Source organism: Hyperoodon ampullatus, assembly GCF_949752795.1.
Source record: "Hyperoodon ampullatus genome assembly, chromosome: 9".
Taxonomy (NCBI): Eukaryota; Metazoa; Chordata; class Mammalia; order Artiodactyla; family Ziphiidae; genus Hyperoodon; species Hyperoodon ampullatus.
This window is the reverse complement of record NC_136922.1, coordinates 76,517,617-76,530,427: the sequence shown is the minus strand read 5'-3', so window position 1 is coordinate 76,530,427 and position 12,811 is coordinate 76,517,617. Positions and strand designations below refer to the sequence as shown.

The following is a 12,811-nucleotide window of genomic DNA, read 5'->3' as shown; positions in this document are numbered from 1 at the left end:
TCACTTTGTCCCAGCTTACCCTTCCCCCTCCCATGTCCTCAAGTCCATTCTCTAGTAGGTCTGTGTCTTTATTCCCGTCTTACCCCTAGGTTCTTCATGACCTTTTTTTCCCCCTTAGATTCCATATATATGTGTTAGCATACGGTATTTGTTTTTCTCTTTCTGACTTACTTCACTCTGTATGACAGACTCTAGGTCCATCTACCTCACTACAAATAACTCAATTTCATTTTTTTATGGCTGAGTAATATTCCACTGTATATATGTGCCACATCTTCTTTATCCATTCATCTGATGATGGACACTTAGGTTGCTTCCATCTCCTGGTTATTGTAAATAGAGCTGCAATGAACATTTTGGTACATGACTCTTTTTGAATTATGGTTTTCTCAGGGTATATGCCCAGTAGTGGGATTGCTGGGTCGTATGGTAGTTCTATTTTTAGTTTTTTAAGGAACCTCCATACTGTTTTCCATAGTGGCTGTATCAATTTACATTCCCACCAGCAGTACAAGAGTGTTCCCTTTTCTCCACACCCTCTCCAGCATTTATTGTTTGTAGATTTTTTGATGATGGCCATTCTGACAAGTGTGAGATGATATCTCATTGTAGTTTTGATTTGCATTTCTCTAATGATTAATGATATTGAGCATTCTTTCATGTGTTTGTTGGCAATCTGTATATCCTCTTTGGAGAAATGTCTATTTAGGTCTTCTGCCCATTTTTGGATTGGGTTGTTTGTTTTTTTGTTATTGAGCTGCATGAGCTGCTTGTAAATTTTGGAGATTAATCCTTTGTCAGTTGCTTCATTTGCAAATATTTTCTCCCATTCTGAGGGTTGTCTTTTTGTCTAGTTATGGTTTCCTTTACTGTGCAAAAGCTTTTACGTTTCATTAGGTCCCATTTGTTTAGTTTTGTTTTTATTTCCATTTCTCTAGGAGGTGGGTCAAAAAGGATCTTGCTGTGATTTATGTCATAGAGTGTTCTGCCTATGTTTTCCTCTAAGAGTTTGATAGTGTCTGGCCTTACATTTAGATCTTTAATCCATTTTGAGCTTATTTTTGTGTGTGGTGTTAGGGAGTGTTCTAATCTCATACTTTTACATGTACCTGTCCAGTTTTCCCAGCACCACTTGTTGAAGAAGCTGTCTTTTCTCCACTGTATATCCTTGCCTCCTTTATCAAAGATAAGGTGACTATATGTGCATGGGTTTATCTCTGGGCTTTCTATCCTGTTCCATTGATCTATCTTTCTGTTTTTGTGCCAGTACCATACTGTCTTCATTACTGTAGCTTTGTAGAATAGTCTGAAGTCAGGGAGCCTGATTCCTCCAGCTCCATTTTTCGTTCTCAAGATTGCTTTGGCTATTCGGGGTCTTTTGTGTTTCCATACAAATTGTGAAATTTTTTGTTCTAGTTCTGTGAAAAATGCCAGAGGTAGTTGGATAGGGATTGCATTGAATCTGTAGATTGCTTTGGGTATTAGAGTCATTTTCAGAATGTTGATTCTTCCAGTCCAAGAACATGGTATATCTCTCCATCTATTTGTATCATCTTTAATTTCTTTCATCAGTGTCTTATAATTTTCTGCATACAGATCTTTTGTCTCCTTAGGTCGGTTTATTCCTAGATATTTTATTCTTTTTGTTGCAATGGACCTTGTTTTGATACTAAATGTACAATTCCCACCAGGACACCTGAGTTCCCTCATCTCGTCATGGAACAAATATTTATTAAGCCTCTTCTATATGCCAGAAACTACGATAAGCCCCAGGAATGCAAAAATGAGGTAGACAGACTTGGTCCTTGCCCTAGTGGTTTCATAGGCCTCCTCGTCCTTGTGGAGGAGCCAGGTGGGTGGCAGGCAAGGAGACTCAGGCTAGGTGCTGGGGAACTCTGCCTAGACAGGAATGAGATTTTCTTAGGTTTCAGTCCTCACTCCATTGCACTATTACAAGGTCTTACCTTACATTTGTCACTTTGAAAAGTAAAGACTCAGTTATTCATTCCTTTCTGTGTTGAGCTTTATTGTAGAAATTTCATGAGCTGATACCTCAAAAGTGCTAGAACAGGAGAGAATGGTATGAAAAATGTATTGGTGAGGCTTCTAAGTCACCATTTTTCCTGTCTGTCCCACTAGATTCTGATTCCATCATGGCAGGAACTATATGTCTGTTCACCACTGAATCCCTGGCATCTAGTACATAAACGTGTTGAATTGAATTAAATGGCAAGCTATAAACAACATAAAATATGTTCATCATATTAGCTGTATTCTTATATTGGTGCAGTGTCATAGCTTAAAGATAACTTTACCTTCCTTTGACAGGTAATTACTAAGCACGTCTTCACTCATCACTGATTACTTTATAATACACAGCCTATGAAAATTCCCATTTAAGCTTAAGTGTTAAATGGAATTTTTCCTCATATTCAAGTGCATTAATGGGGCATTTACAGAGCTTAAGATGCTGCTGGCTGCCCATTTCCTTGGATGAGATCAAAGGTCTCAAATAAATGCAGCAGCAGACTCTATCTGTTGCTTTTAGCTGCCACCACATACTCAGTTCTTTTACTCTTTGAGGGGGCCTTTTTCATTTACTGTTATCAGTGGGATTACTGGATAGTTCATCTGATTTCATTGTTAACATAACAAAATACTTTTTACCTCCAGTGCTATTTTATGTTATAGGCATAACCTATAAATCTGCATTACCTTTTGGAATATAGATTTGCTAGAATTACTATACTTTTAGGATACACTAAAAAGTACCCTAATTTGAATTAGTTGAAAGTAACAATCAGATTGAATTTGTGAAAATTTTTTTAAAAAGGGAATTTTTTTCTTTCAAAAGAAAGAAAATTGCAGGATTTTATTTTCTTATTTTGAAACCTTTGACGTAATTTAACTACTAACAACAAAGGATTTACCAAATAGACATCCTTTACTTTTTTGGGAAATAGAAAAAAATTATCTCTAATTACCATGTTAATGTGTTGCTAGCAAAAGAATGTTTAAGTACTTTAAAATAATGTATTTGCTTACTTCCTTTAAGCTTTCCCCCTGAAACCTATTTTGTGCTAGTGTGGTAAATCTCCTTTTTAAAATATGCAAATTTCATATTCCTAGGGAAAGAGCCCTGTATTATAGATTAGGAGACTTTGGTGCTATTATTATTTATACTGATTACTAATTGTGTAGTCTTGGGCCAATTAACTTCTTTGGGTCTCTTAAGATATGTGTTTCACCTAGAACTTCCTAAGGTTCCCATGATTCAATTATGAATGAATGAATTGTTCATTAATCTTATTCTAAGTTTGCAATAACACAACCTGAACTTGATGCCACAGACTCTCTTAAGTTGTCATTTTGAACTTCTGTCATTTAAAAATGTGCCACATTTCTTGCATATGTTCTCTGTGTATCAAGTGAGATAATTTGAATAAAAACCTGGCTTTTAGCTAGTCTATTCTCCCATAGTGCCTGGGGACTGGGTGACCCCTCCCTGGAGATGTGTGCCTTCCTTTGGCAAGGGAAGGCTGATCTTAATTTTTAAGGAATTGATTTTAATATTTAATAAATCAGGAAGTATATGTTGACCACCTGAGAACTATGCAGTATACAGAAGAAATATAAGACCTAATGATGTCCTTGGGAAGCAAGACGCATGAAAAATCATCAGACATTTCAAAACAGTGTATGAGCTCTACTGGCTGACATGCTAACGTTATAGGACTTAGGAAGGTGGTCCAGGTGGGCTTGGAGCAGCCAGGGAGCGCTCTATGACAGGTGCTGAAATAGGCCTGAATCTTGAAGGATGGGAAGACTTTCAATCTAAAGGAGTTCGAGGAAAGTCCAGTGCAGCAGATGAGAGTAACTCTTATGAGCAAACAGTCTACATGGCTGTGACATCAGAAAGTCTCTTCAGGAGACGGCCTGATTAGAGGATACGGGTGGAGGGCAGTGGGAAATGAACTTGGGTAGGCTAGCTAGTGCCAGGTATGGAAAACCTTGACAAGTCTAACCTCAACAACTTTAATTCCATGATAGGATTTGCTAATTTAATGGGACATGCTTTCTGTGCCAGTCAAACCTGTCCTAGTTATTGTGAAAATGTTGAGTAAAACCCTCTGAGATAAGTGGAGAGACAATGTCCTTCCCTGCTTTTCAGCTTTGCAATCACTGATGTGAGGAAGGGGGAAGCCTTCCAAGTAGATGAATGTGCGGTCTCTAACATTTGCTATTTAACATTCTTTTCTTCCCTCAATAAATCTGTGTTGTGAATGACAATGTGTAAGTCAGCCAGAGGAGAAACAGCCTATTGGATGACAGGCTTAAGTGAACCTTGCCTTATGCCCTAACAGTCAACATATGGGCTTCTGTCAGCCTGGAGTGGCAGGAATTTCCAAAGATACAGGCCCATCCAGAGAGAGAGCGAGAGAGAGAGAGAGAGAGAGAGAGAGAGAGCGAGTGCCCTTTCTCCAGGTCCCTGAGGTGTGGGTCTGGGAACTATTAGCAAAAGCCCTCCATCTTTCTCTGCTGTCAGGAAGATGCATGTCAGGGGAGACAGAAGTGTTTTTGCACTGGGAATCCTGACTCCATCATTAACTTTATAGCTCTGGGGATGGGATGCTTGATTCTGTAAAGTTCCCTCAGCATTGCTTCACCAAAGGTGCATTATGTGGTCCCAAACTTACGTGATTTAGAAACTCTGATTCTTCATCTTTTTCCCATGCATATGTGAGCTCTTGTGTGAATCAGGGTGAGGAAAACACCTGTGGGAGAAGAGAGGTCCATCTGGCTGGAACCCGCACCTTCCCATGGTTACAGACCGCCCGGATTTTATGGGCACTGACTCTAGGCAGATGATCTAATGACAGCGCGGCATGAAGGTGACAGATGAAGGTTTGGGTCCGCTGAGCCTGAGTCTGCACCACTCTGTCTGGGGACTGGGATCTGTACCCAGGCAGGTCACACATCTGGGCACACTTCACAGACCTAAGGCAAAGGGAAGTCAGGGAGAAGAGCTTCCAACTTGTCACTTCTCTTAAGTGAACTGAGTAAATCAAAGTGTATTATAAGGCAATATAAATGATATTTTAAATAAACATGTTAAATCTGAAGCATCTAGATATGTGTTTATCCATTTAACATATCAATTTGGGAGACTAATATTAGAGCCATTACTCAAAAATATTTTTTAAATTTCTCCTTTGAAGTATTTTTAGAGCCAGCCACCCAGGCTTTGTAGATATTGTATGATGCAAATATTTGACCCATAAAGATCAATTTGGCATTTGGAAATGGCTCAGAGAATCTTAGAATGAAGTCTGAGAAGAGCTAGGTAAGTGATCAAGTTATGCCATTTCATTTTTGGTGAGATGCAAATTGGTGCTATAGGCTTTCCTGAACAGAGAGCTCTGCTTAGGGATGGCTCCTCCCAGAGTCTTCAGTCGTACCACATCAGCAACATATATTAGAACCAACTTGGGAGCACGCATGTTTTGGAGATGTGCGTTCTGGTATTGCCAAGTATTTAGTCTGTCTCATTCCTCAAAAAGGTGCCAGGAATTCAACAGGAATATCAGTACAGGAAAAATGCAGTGTAAGCTACAAATACCATGTTAACAAGCCTTGTTCACTTTCTCACAAAACTTCGGGTGTCCTAAATGTCTACGGCATATCATGCATTGGAGGAAAAGGTCCCCTCCAAAAGAGTTATATGTCAGGACCTTTGCAAGTTCTTCAGTTAATAAAATAATGAAGGGAGAGAACAGGAAACCTGCTAAAGCACTGATCACATACTGTTACACATGAGCCTGCTTTCTGGGGCCTGGCGGGACACGAGACCAAATCACAAGGTCAAGAGCTCCATCTCTGGAGTCAGACAAGCCTTCTCCAAATCCTGACCCTGCCACCTGCTTGCTGTGTGACCTCGGGCAAGTCACTTCACCCCTCTGACCTTCTGTTTCCTCATTTCCAAAACAGTGATGATAATAGTACCTACTTTATAAGCACTTATGAGAATTAAATGAGATAATGCAGGCAAAGGCTTATCCCAGGGCCTGGCCTGTGTAAGTGCTCCACAAATATTGGCCCCAGTTATGAACAAAAAGGAGAGAAAGGGGATAAAAAAGAAGGTAGGGGGGAAAAAAGAAAGAAGAGGGGAAAAAGAGAAGAAAAGAAAGGATGGAAGAACTTCAGCTCTATCTGGCTTTGAAAATGTGAAAACTGGCTCTTCTGGTAGGTGTAGCTGGCTTTATTTCCCCAGGGCTCTTGTTATGGCCTAGGTGGGGTCATCAGATCATCTAATGAGTGACTCATTACTTAATAAGTTGGTATATTACTTAGAAAAAGAGATCTAAAAGTATATGTCACAAATATTCAGAACTAAACAAGGAGCCAGGTCATAAAACTCAGTGGTTCCTTTTCATAAAGCACATGTGAGCGCGCTCTCTCTCTTTCTGTCTCTCACACACACATATATGTGTATAATCTTGTATATATATATATATATATATATATATATATATGTATAGTCTTGATTCTTTTTATTTCAAGAATAATGGTGGGGCTTCCCTGGTGGCGCAGTGGTTAAGAGTCCGCCTGCCGATGCAGGGGACACAGGTTCGTGCCCCGGTCCGGGAAGATCCCACATGCCGTGGAGCGGCTGGGCCCATGAGCCATGGCTGCTGAGCCTGCGCGTCCGGAGCCTGTGCTCCGCAACGGGAGAGGCCACAACAGTGAGAGGCCCGCGTACCGCAAAAAAAAAAAAAGAAGAATGGTGATGGTGATGTTTTCTGTCTTGCAAAGGCTAATGGGGAGTTCTTATTATAATTTCAATACAGGAAGCAATACCAACAAGTTTTGTGTAGCTTCTGCACTCTGGCAAACTCTCTTTTCAGGGCTTTGATGAAATGGCTCTATATTCTGCTCAAACGGCAGCAAGTGTCAAAACTGTCCTTCCTCCCTGCAGTCTGTCATCAGATCTAATGAGATCCAAACCCCAAAGCAGGGCCAGTTTGTAGTCCTTCACAAGGCAGCCTCGTCCTCCCCTCAGCTGGCCCATCCTGGCACCGCTGGTCCCTCAGAGGGGCCGTTGCTGCTCCAGGCTGCGACCCCACAGCGTTCTCACATCAGTGGCTCTCAACCTTCAAAAACCAGTCTCACATTTTCTTCTGGGCCTTCATTATGCCCTGTTTGGGCAGCCAGTGGAGAGTGGTAGGTTCAGATTCATCGTGAATTCCTGCATCGTGTAGCTGAACACTGAACCGCTGAGAGAGCTCAGTGCCAGAGTCTTTGTCTCCTTTTCTGAAACCGCTTCCTAGTTAAGCTCTTGCCAGCGGCCATCACTTTGCTCCTCTCAGAGTTTGGATGATGTTGAGGCCACCTCACTGAACAACCTTCTGTTCAGTTGGAGTCTAGTTCAGTTTGCTGCATGTGGGGTACAAAACCCACCAGGACCATTAGTCCAGGCTGAGTTAGACCACAAGATTTGACCTCCTTAGGCTTGCAAGCCACCAGGGAAAGACCACGGAGTTCGAGGTCAGTAAAAGGCCCACAGCCTGATTCAGGAATGAGACATTTGGCCTCCCTGTCCTGGCCCCTGTAGCCCCAAAGGGGATAAAGAATTCTAATTGCATGGTAATATATTTATATTCTGATACATGCATGTCAGTGGAAGTGAGGAATGCTTATTGACGTGCAGGGCTTATGAACAAAACACATAAAAGGTAAAAACTCAGTTGCCTCTGAGATGGCAGGTGAGAGCACTTTTCACACCCCATAGGGGCCTCATTCACACCCAAGGCTTCAGTTGCCACCTCTGTCAAAGATTTTCTAATTGGCATCTCCATCCTGACCTCTCTCCTGAGTCCCAGGGAGGATTTTCAGTGACCATTCCTACCTGTATGGCACACAGTCACAGCTAACTCAACATGCTGAAAACTAAGCTCGTTATCTTCCCCCAAAGCCTGCCCCTCCCAGGTGTCCCCCACCTCAGGGAATGTCCCCTGCGTAAATCCCGGCACTCCCGCCGGAAGCCTGGGAGCACCTCTCCACTCTCCTCATCCTCTCAGCCGCTTGTCCAGTCAGTCACCACGTCCTGAGGTGCAGTCTTCTCAGCTTCCCTCGAGTCCGTTAACCTCTCCCATTGCCACTACCACTGTCTCCACCCAGGCCACATCGTGTCTTTTTTGCGGTACGCGGGCCTCTCATTGTTGCGGCCTCTCCCGTTGCAGAGCACAGGCTCCGGATGCGCAGGCTCAGCGGCCATGGCTCACGGGCCCAGCCGCTCGGCGGCATGTGGGATCCTCCCGGACTGGGGCACGAACCCGTGTCCCCTGCATCGGCAGGTGGACTCTCAACCACTGTGCCACCAGGGAAGCACCCAGAGTCCTTTATTGGTTTCTAACTGGTCTCCTGGCCTTCACCCTGGCCCCTTTCAATCCAGTCACCCATAGTGATTCTTCTGAAATACAAGTCAAATCATGTCTCCCTTTTGTGTAATAACTCTCAATAACATTCCTCTGCCCTTGGTTAAAATGTAAACCCCTTGGCCTGTGACACAAGGCCTTTCACAGGCAGATTCTGCCCACCTCACTGGCTCATCTCCTGCCACTGCCCCCTTTGAGCACTACCCTCCAGCTGCGGTGAACACTTTTCCGCTAAGTCTTCGCGTCTGCGGCCTTAGCTGCGGCCTCCTGTTCCTCTTCCTCATTCCCCTCCCCCTTCTCTTCTTGTTATTGAAATATAAAATGCATCCGGCAAAGGGCACATACCACATGTGTACAGCTAAGCGAACTGTCTCAAATGAGCACCCCCAGGTAACATGTGCCCAGATCAGGAACCTGAAGAGAACAGTACTCCAGAAGCCTCCTTCAGGCCCCTTTTCACTACCTCCCCAAGAGATATCATCACTACCCTGACTTCTAATAGCACAGACTAGTTTTCCCCACTTTGAAAACCTACACAGTGTATCAGGTAACTCCTGCTGCAGAGCAAACCACCCATCAACGTAATGGCCTGAAATCACCTTAAAGTTCCACCTTCAGCTTCATCAGTCCTTGCAGCTCTGCTCTTTTGTCCACTTCATCACCAAGCTTCTTGCAAACTGTCCATGCTCTGTCAGCACCTGGCCTCTCCTCCTGTTCACTCTTCAATCCACTGCACCCAACCGTATTGTTCCACTGAAGCTGCTCTCATCAAGAGGCACGAGGTACCTCCTTATTGTTGAACCAGATGAACAGTTTTCAGTCTTTTCCTACTTGACACTCCCCACCATCCAACTCATCCTTCAATTCAGTGAGTCACCAAGTCCTAGGGATTCTTCCTCTTCAACCCATCCTGTATTTGTCCTACTTCTGTCTCCACTCATTATCTGTTGCCTGGACTAAGCCAACAGCCTCAAGATACCTCCCTGCCCCAAGCCACTCTTCCAGATTTATCATTTCAACATATTTTTCCCTCAATAGAAATCTGGACTGGCTCACCACCCACCATGGAATAAAATCCAAATTGCAGCAAGGCAGGAAGACTCTTTGACCTGTTGCTCCAACCTCTCTTTCCGTGCTTTTTGCCTAACACACACCCTCTGCCTCGGCCACGTTGAATCTGCACAGTCTCTTGTGTACTTGACCTCTGAATTTCTGCTGGGAGGTTCTCTCTCACTAGAAATGCCTGTCACCCCATTCTCCCCTTCAAATCTTCTATCTATCCTTCATGTCATATCTGTAATGCCATCTTCTCTACAAAACCATTAACAGCTCCTTTTCTGATCCTGTTTTCTACTATTATTACTAATAAATATCATTATTATAATATGCTTGGCTTACCCCCCCCTAAAACATAAACTCCTTGAGGCAGGCAGGATCTTTGCTTTGTTCACTGATACAGCAGCCCAAGCTCCCAGAACTGTGCCTAGCACATAGTAGCCACTCTTGTTAAACACTTGTTAAGTGAATGAATGGTTAACATTTATTGAGCACTTATTATGCCAGGAGCTTCCAGGCAGAATCTCATTCAGTCCCCACCACAGCCCTATGAGGAAGGAACTGTTTTTATCCCAGTTTTGCACAGGAGGAAACTGAAGCTTAATGAGATTAAGTAACGTGCCCAAGGTCACACAGTTGCTACATGGTAAAGCTAGGATTTGAACCCTGATTCGTCCAAGCCCTAAATAACCTCCCTCTACTGTCTTGAGCTTTGCAGTGGTGTTTTTCACAAAACTCTACTGTTGGCTACAGTAGGTCTTCAGCAAATGGAGCAGTTATCTTGAAGTAGTGGAAATAACTCTTTACATATTTATCTCTTCATTATATCATGAGTTCCCTGAGAATAGGAAGTGAATCCTAATCATTTTATTTCCTCATGGCCACCACCAGAAACCCCAGGTAGCCGCACAGTGTCTCACTCATGTTTGCATTCGCTAGATGTTTACTGAATTAAGTAAAGGAGTCTGCTGTTAAGAGAGGCAGCATGTGGCAGCCAGTCCTTTTTGCACAGTCAGGAATTCTGAGTACTGTCCCGGTGGTTGCCCCAAATCCAGGCCCAGCTGCTGTCTCTTCCAACGCTTTCCTTCTTCAGCACGATGTAGGCTCAGGGCCATCCCTGGCTAACCCACCCGCCATCCTGACTCCGGCCCTTTGCCGTCCTTCCTGTCCTTATGAAATTGCCCTGCCTGTCTTCCTGATGTCAGTGGTCTGATCACGCAGAGCAAGTCCTGCTCCTCCTACCCCTCTTCTTGACCCCATGCCCTGCTTGAACCTGGCTGCTTCCTTGATCATTCTTGACAGGCAGGGCAACATGACATTTATATAGATAATTGGAACACAGGGTGGAACGTGATAAGCACAGTCACGAGGCACTGGAGGAGTTATGAAGAGGGAAAAATTCCTAGTTAAATGATGGAGGAATGGAAAATGAAGCCACTGTCTTTTTCATCCCGATAAAAGGTGGTATTTTTGTTTTGTTTTGCTTTTAATAAAGAGTTTAGCTTCTTTAGATTTGTTGGTTATTTAGGATTGTCAATTGCAAGTAACAGAAACTTGAGTGCTTTAAGCTGAAAGGTGAAATTTATTATAAGGATACAGTCTCTCGAGGTATCCAAAGGTTGGAATGCAGCCAGACCTCAGAGAGAAATGTCCAGAAAATAGTCCAGGGTCTGGGCAGCATTCTCTTTCCATGTCTTATCCTCACTGTCTCTGTACATCTGCCTCGTTCTCATCCACAGACCTCATCATGGTACATGGCTGCCAATGGCTGCTGTGTTTATACTTGGAATTTGTACTAATTGTCCCCATCAGAACCGCAAATCCTCAGGGAAATCTACCTCATTGGCCCAGCTCGAGTCCAGTGCTCACCCCTGGCCCAGTCACCTGCTGCCAACAGAGCAGGGTCACGTTGTTCACCATGGCAGCCAGGCGCCCTGCTCTGTGCAGAAAGGATCATTGTAAGCTGAACAGACTCTCTAAAAATGTCCATTACACTTGGTTCTGTTACCAGATAAGGCTCTTGTAAAAGAACTCTGGGTGCCTCCTCAAGAAAAGAACAATTAAGAGCCTTCCTAGCTTTGAGATTCTTTGAGAAACAAATACATAAATATGAATTTGCCAAACAGCAAGCACCATCCTAATTAACTAAGACAATGTCCACTAGTCATTTCTAACAGGCTTTTAATACCAGTTTTGTTCATCAAAGACCTAGAATCCTGGCTTCAATCAGGTGTCTCACATACATCTAGATGACCCACTAGACCAAAGCACGGAAGACAAACCAGGCTGGGCATTGCTCCATCCTCAAGGCCTTACACAAATGATGCCCACACCTGCCCTTCGGCAACCAGAGTTCTCTTGTCTTTCTAATAAGCCAGTGTAATCAGGTCCGGGGAGGCAAAATCCCCACCGTTGGAGAGTTCCGTATCCCAACAAATTCCAACAGAGCTAACTTTGGCCACTGCTTCCTTAATGTGATTTAAGGCTGGGAGAGAGAGGACTAGTATGGCTCCTTCTTTCATCCTGATCTGGCCTTGCCCATTCAGTGACCCAGCAATCTAAGGCTGGGTAAGGAAAATCTGAAAAGCTTATCCAACTTAGAAGTGGGAATGCTGGAGTCAGGATGCCCAAGGCAGCTCCAAAACTTCACATCCATTCTTCCTGGACGTGGTGCTCACTGCTGTTGCCCCCAGGGTTGACACGTGCTCCATGGGTCCACAGAATTGGTGGCACAGCCCCGGGATGTGGTCAGGTGGCATCAGGGCCCCATCACTCTTCCTCTCGAAGCATACTGTGTTCCACGCACACCATTTCAGTGACATCCCCTGGCTTGTCTTCCAGGCTCGCCGGGTACAGCAGGCCGTGTGTGCAACCTGACTTCCCGAGGCATGGACAGCTGCGAAGTCATGTGCTGTGGGAGAGGCTATGACACCTCCCGCGTCACCCGGATGACCAAGTGCGAGTGTAAGTTCCACTGGTGCTGTGCTGTGCGCTGCCAGGACTGCCTGGAGGCCCTGGATGTGCACACGTGCAAGGCCCCGAAGAGCCCCGACTGGGCGGCTCCCACATGACCCCAGCGGAGGTCACCATCTACCTTTCCTCCCACAAGGACTCCATTGGATCTGCAAGGATGCTGGGCTCTTGGGTTCCCTCTGGGAGATGTTTCCTTAGGCACGTGGCCTTTGTCTCTACGGAAGCCTCTTCCCACTCCCTGGGGGCCCAGGACGGGGCCCACACGCTGCACATTAAGCATGCCCTATTTTCTCCGACTGCCGGCGTCCTGAGGCATGTCTCTTTCTGGTCGTGACAGGCTGTTAGAG

General features: G+C 44.4%; 1 protein-coding gene across 1 annotated transcript in view; it reads left to right on the top strand.

Moving 5' to 3' along the window:
* Positions 1 to 12,562, top strand: part of WNT2 (Wnt family member 2) — a gene marked incomplete at both ends in the record, with an annotated part of 44,363 nt that extends 31,801 nt beyond the window's left edge. The window contains one exon of the mRNA XM_079710885.1: positions 12,333 to 12,562. Within this exon, the coding sequence (XP_079567011.1) occupies positions 12,333 to 12,562 (230 nt within the window). The remainder of the gene's footprint in view (positions 1 to 12,332) is intronic.
* Between the last annotated feature and the right edge of the window lie 249 nt (positions 12,563 to 12,811).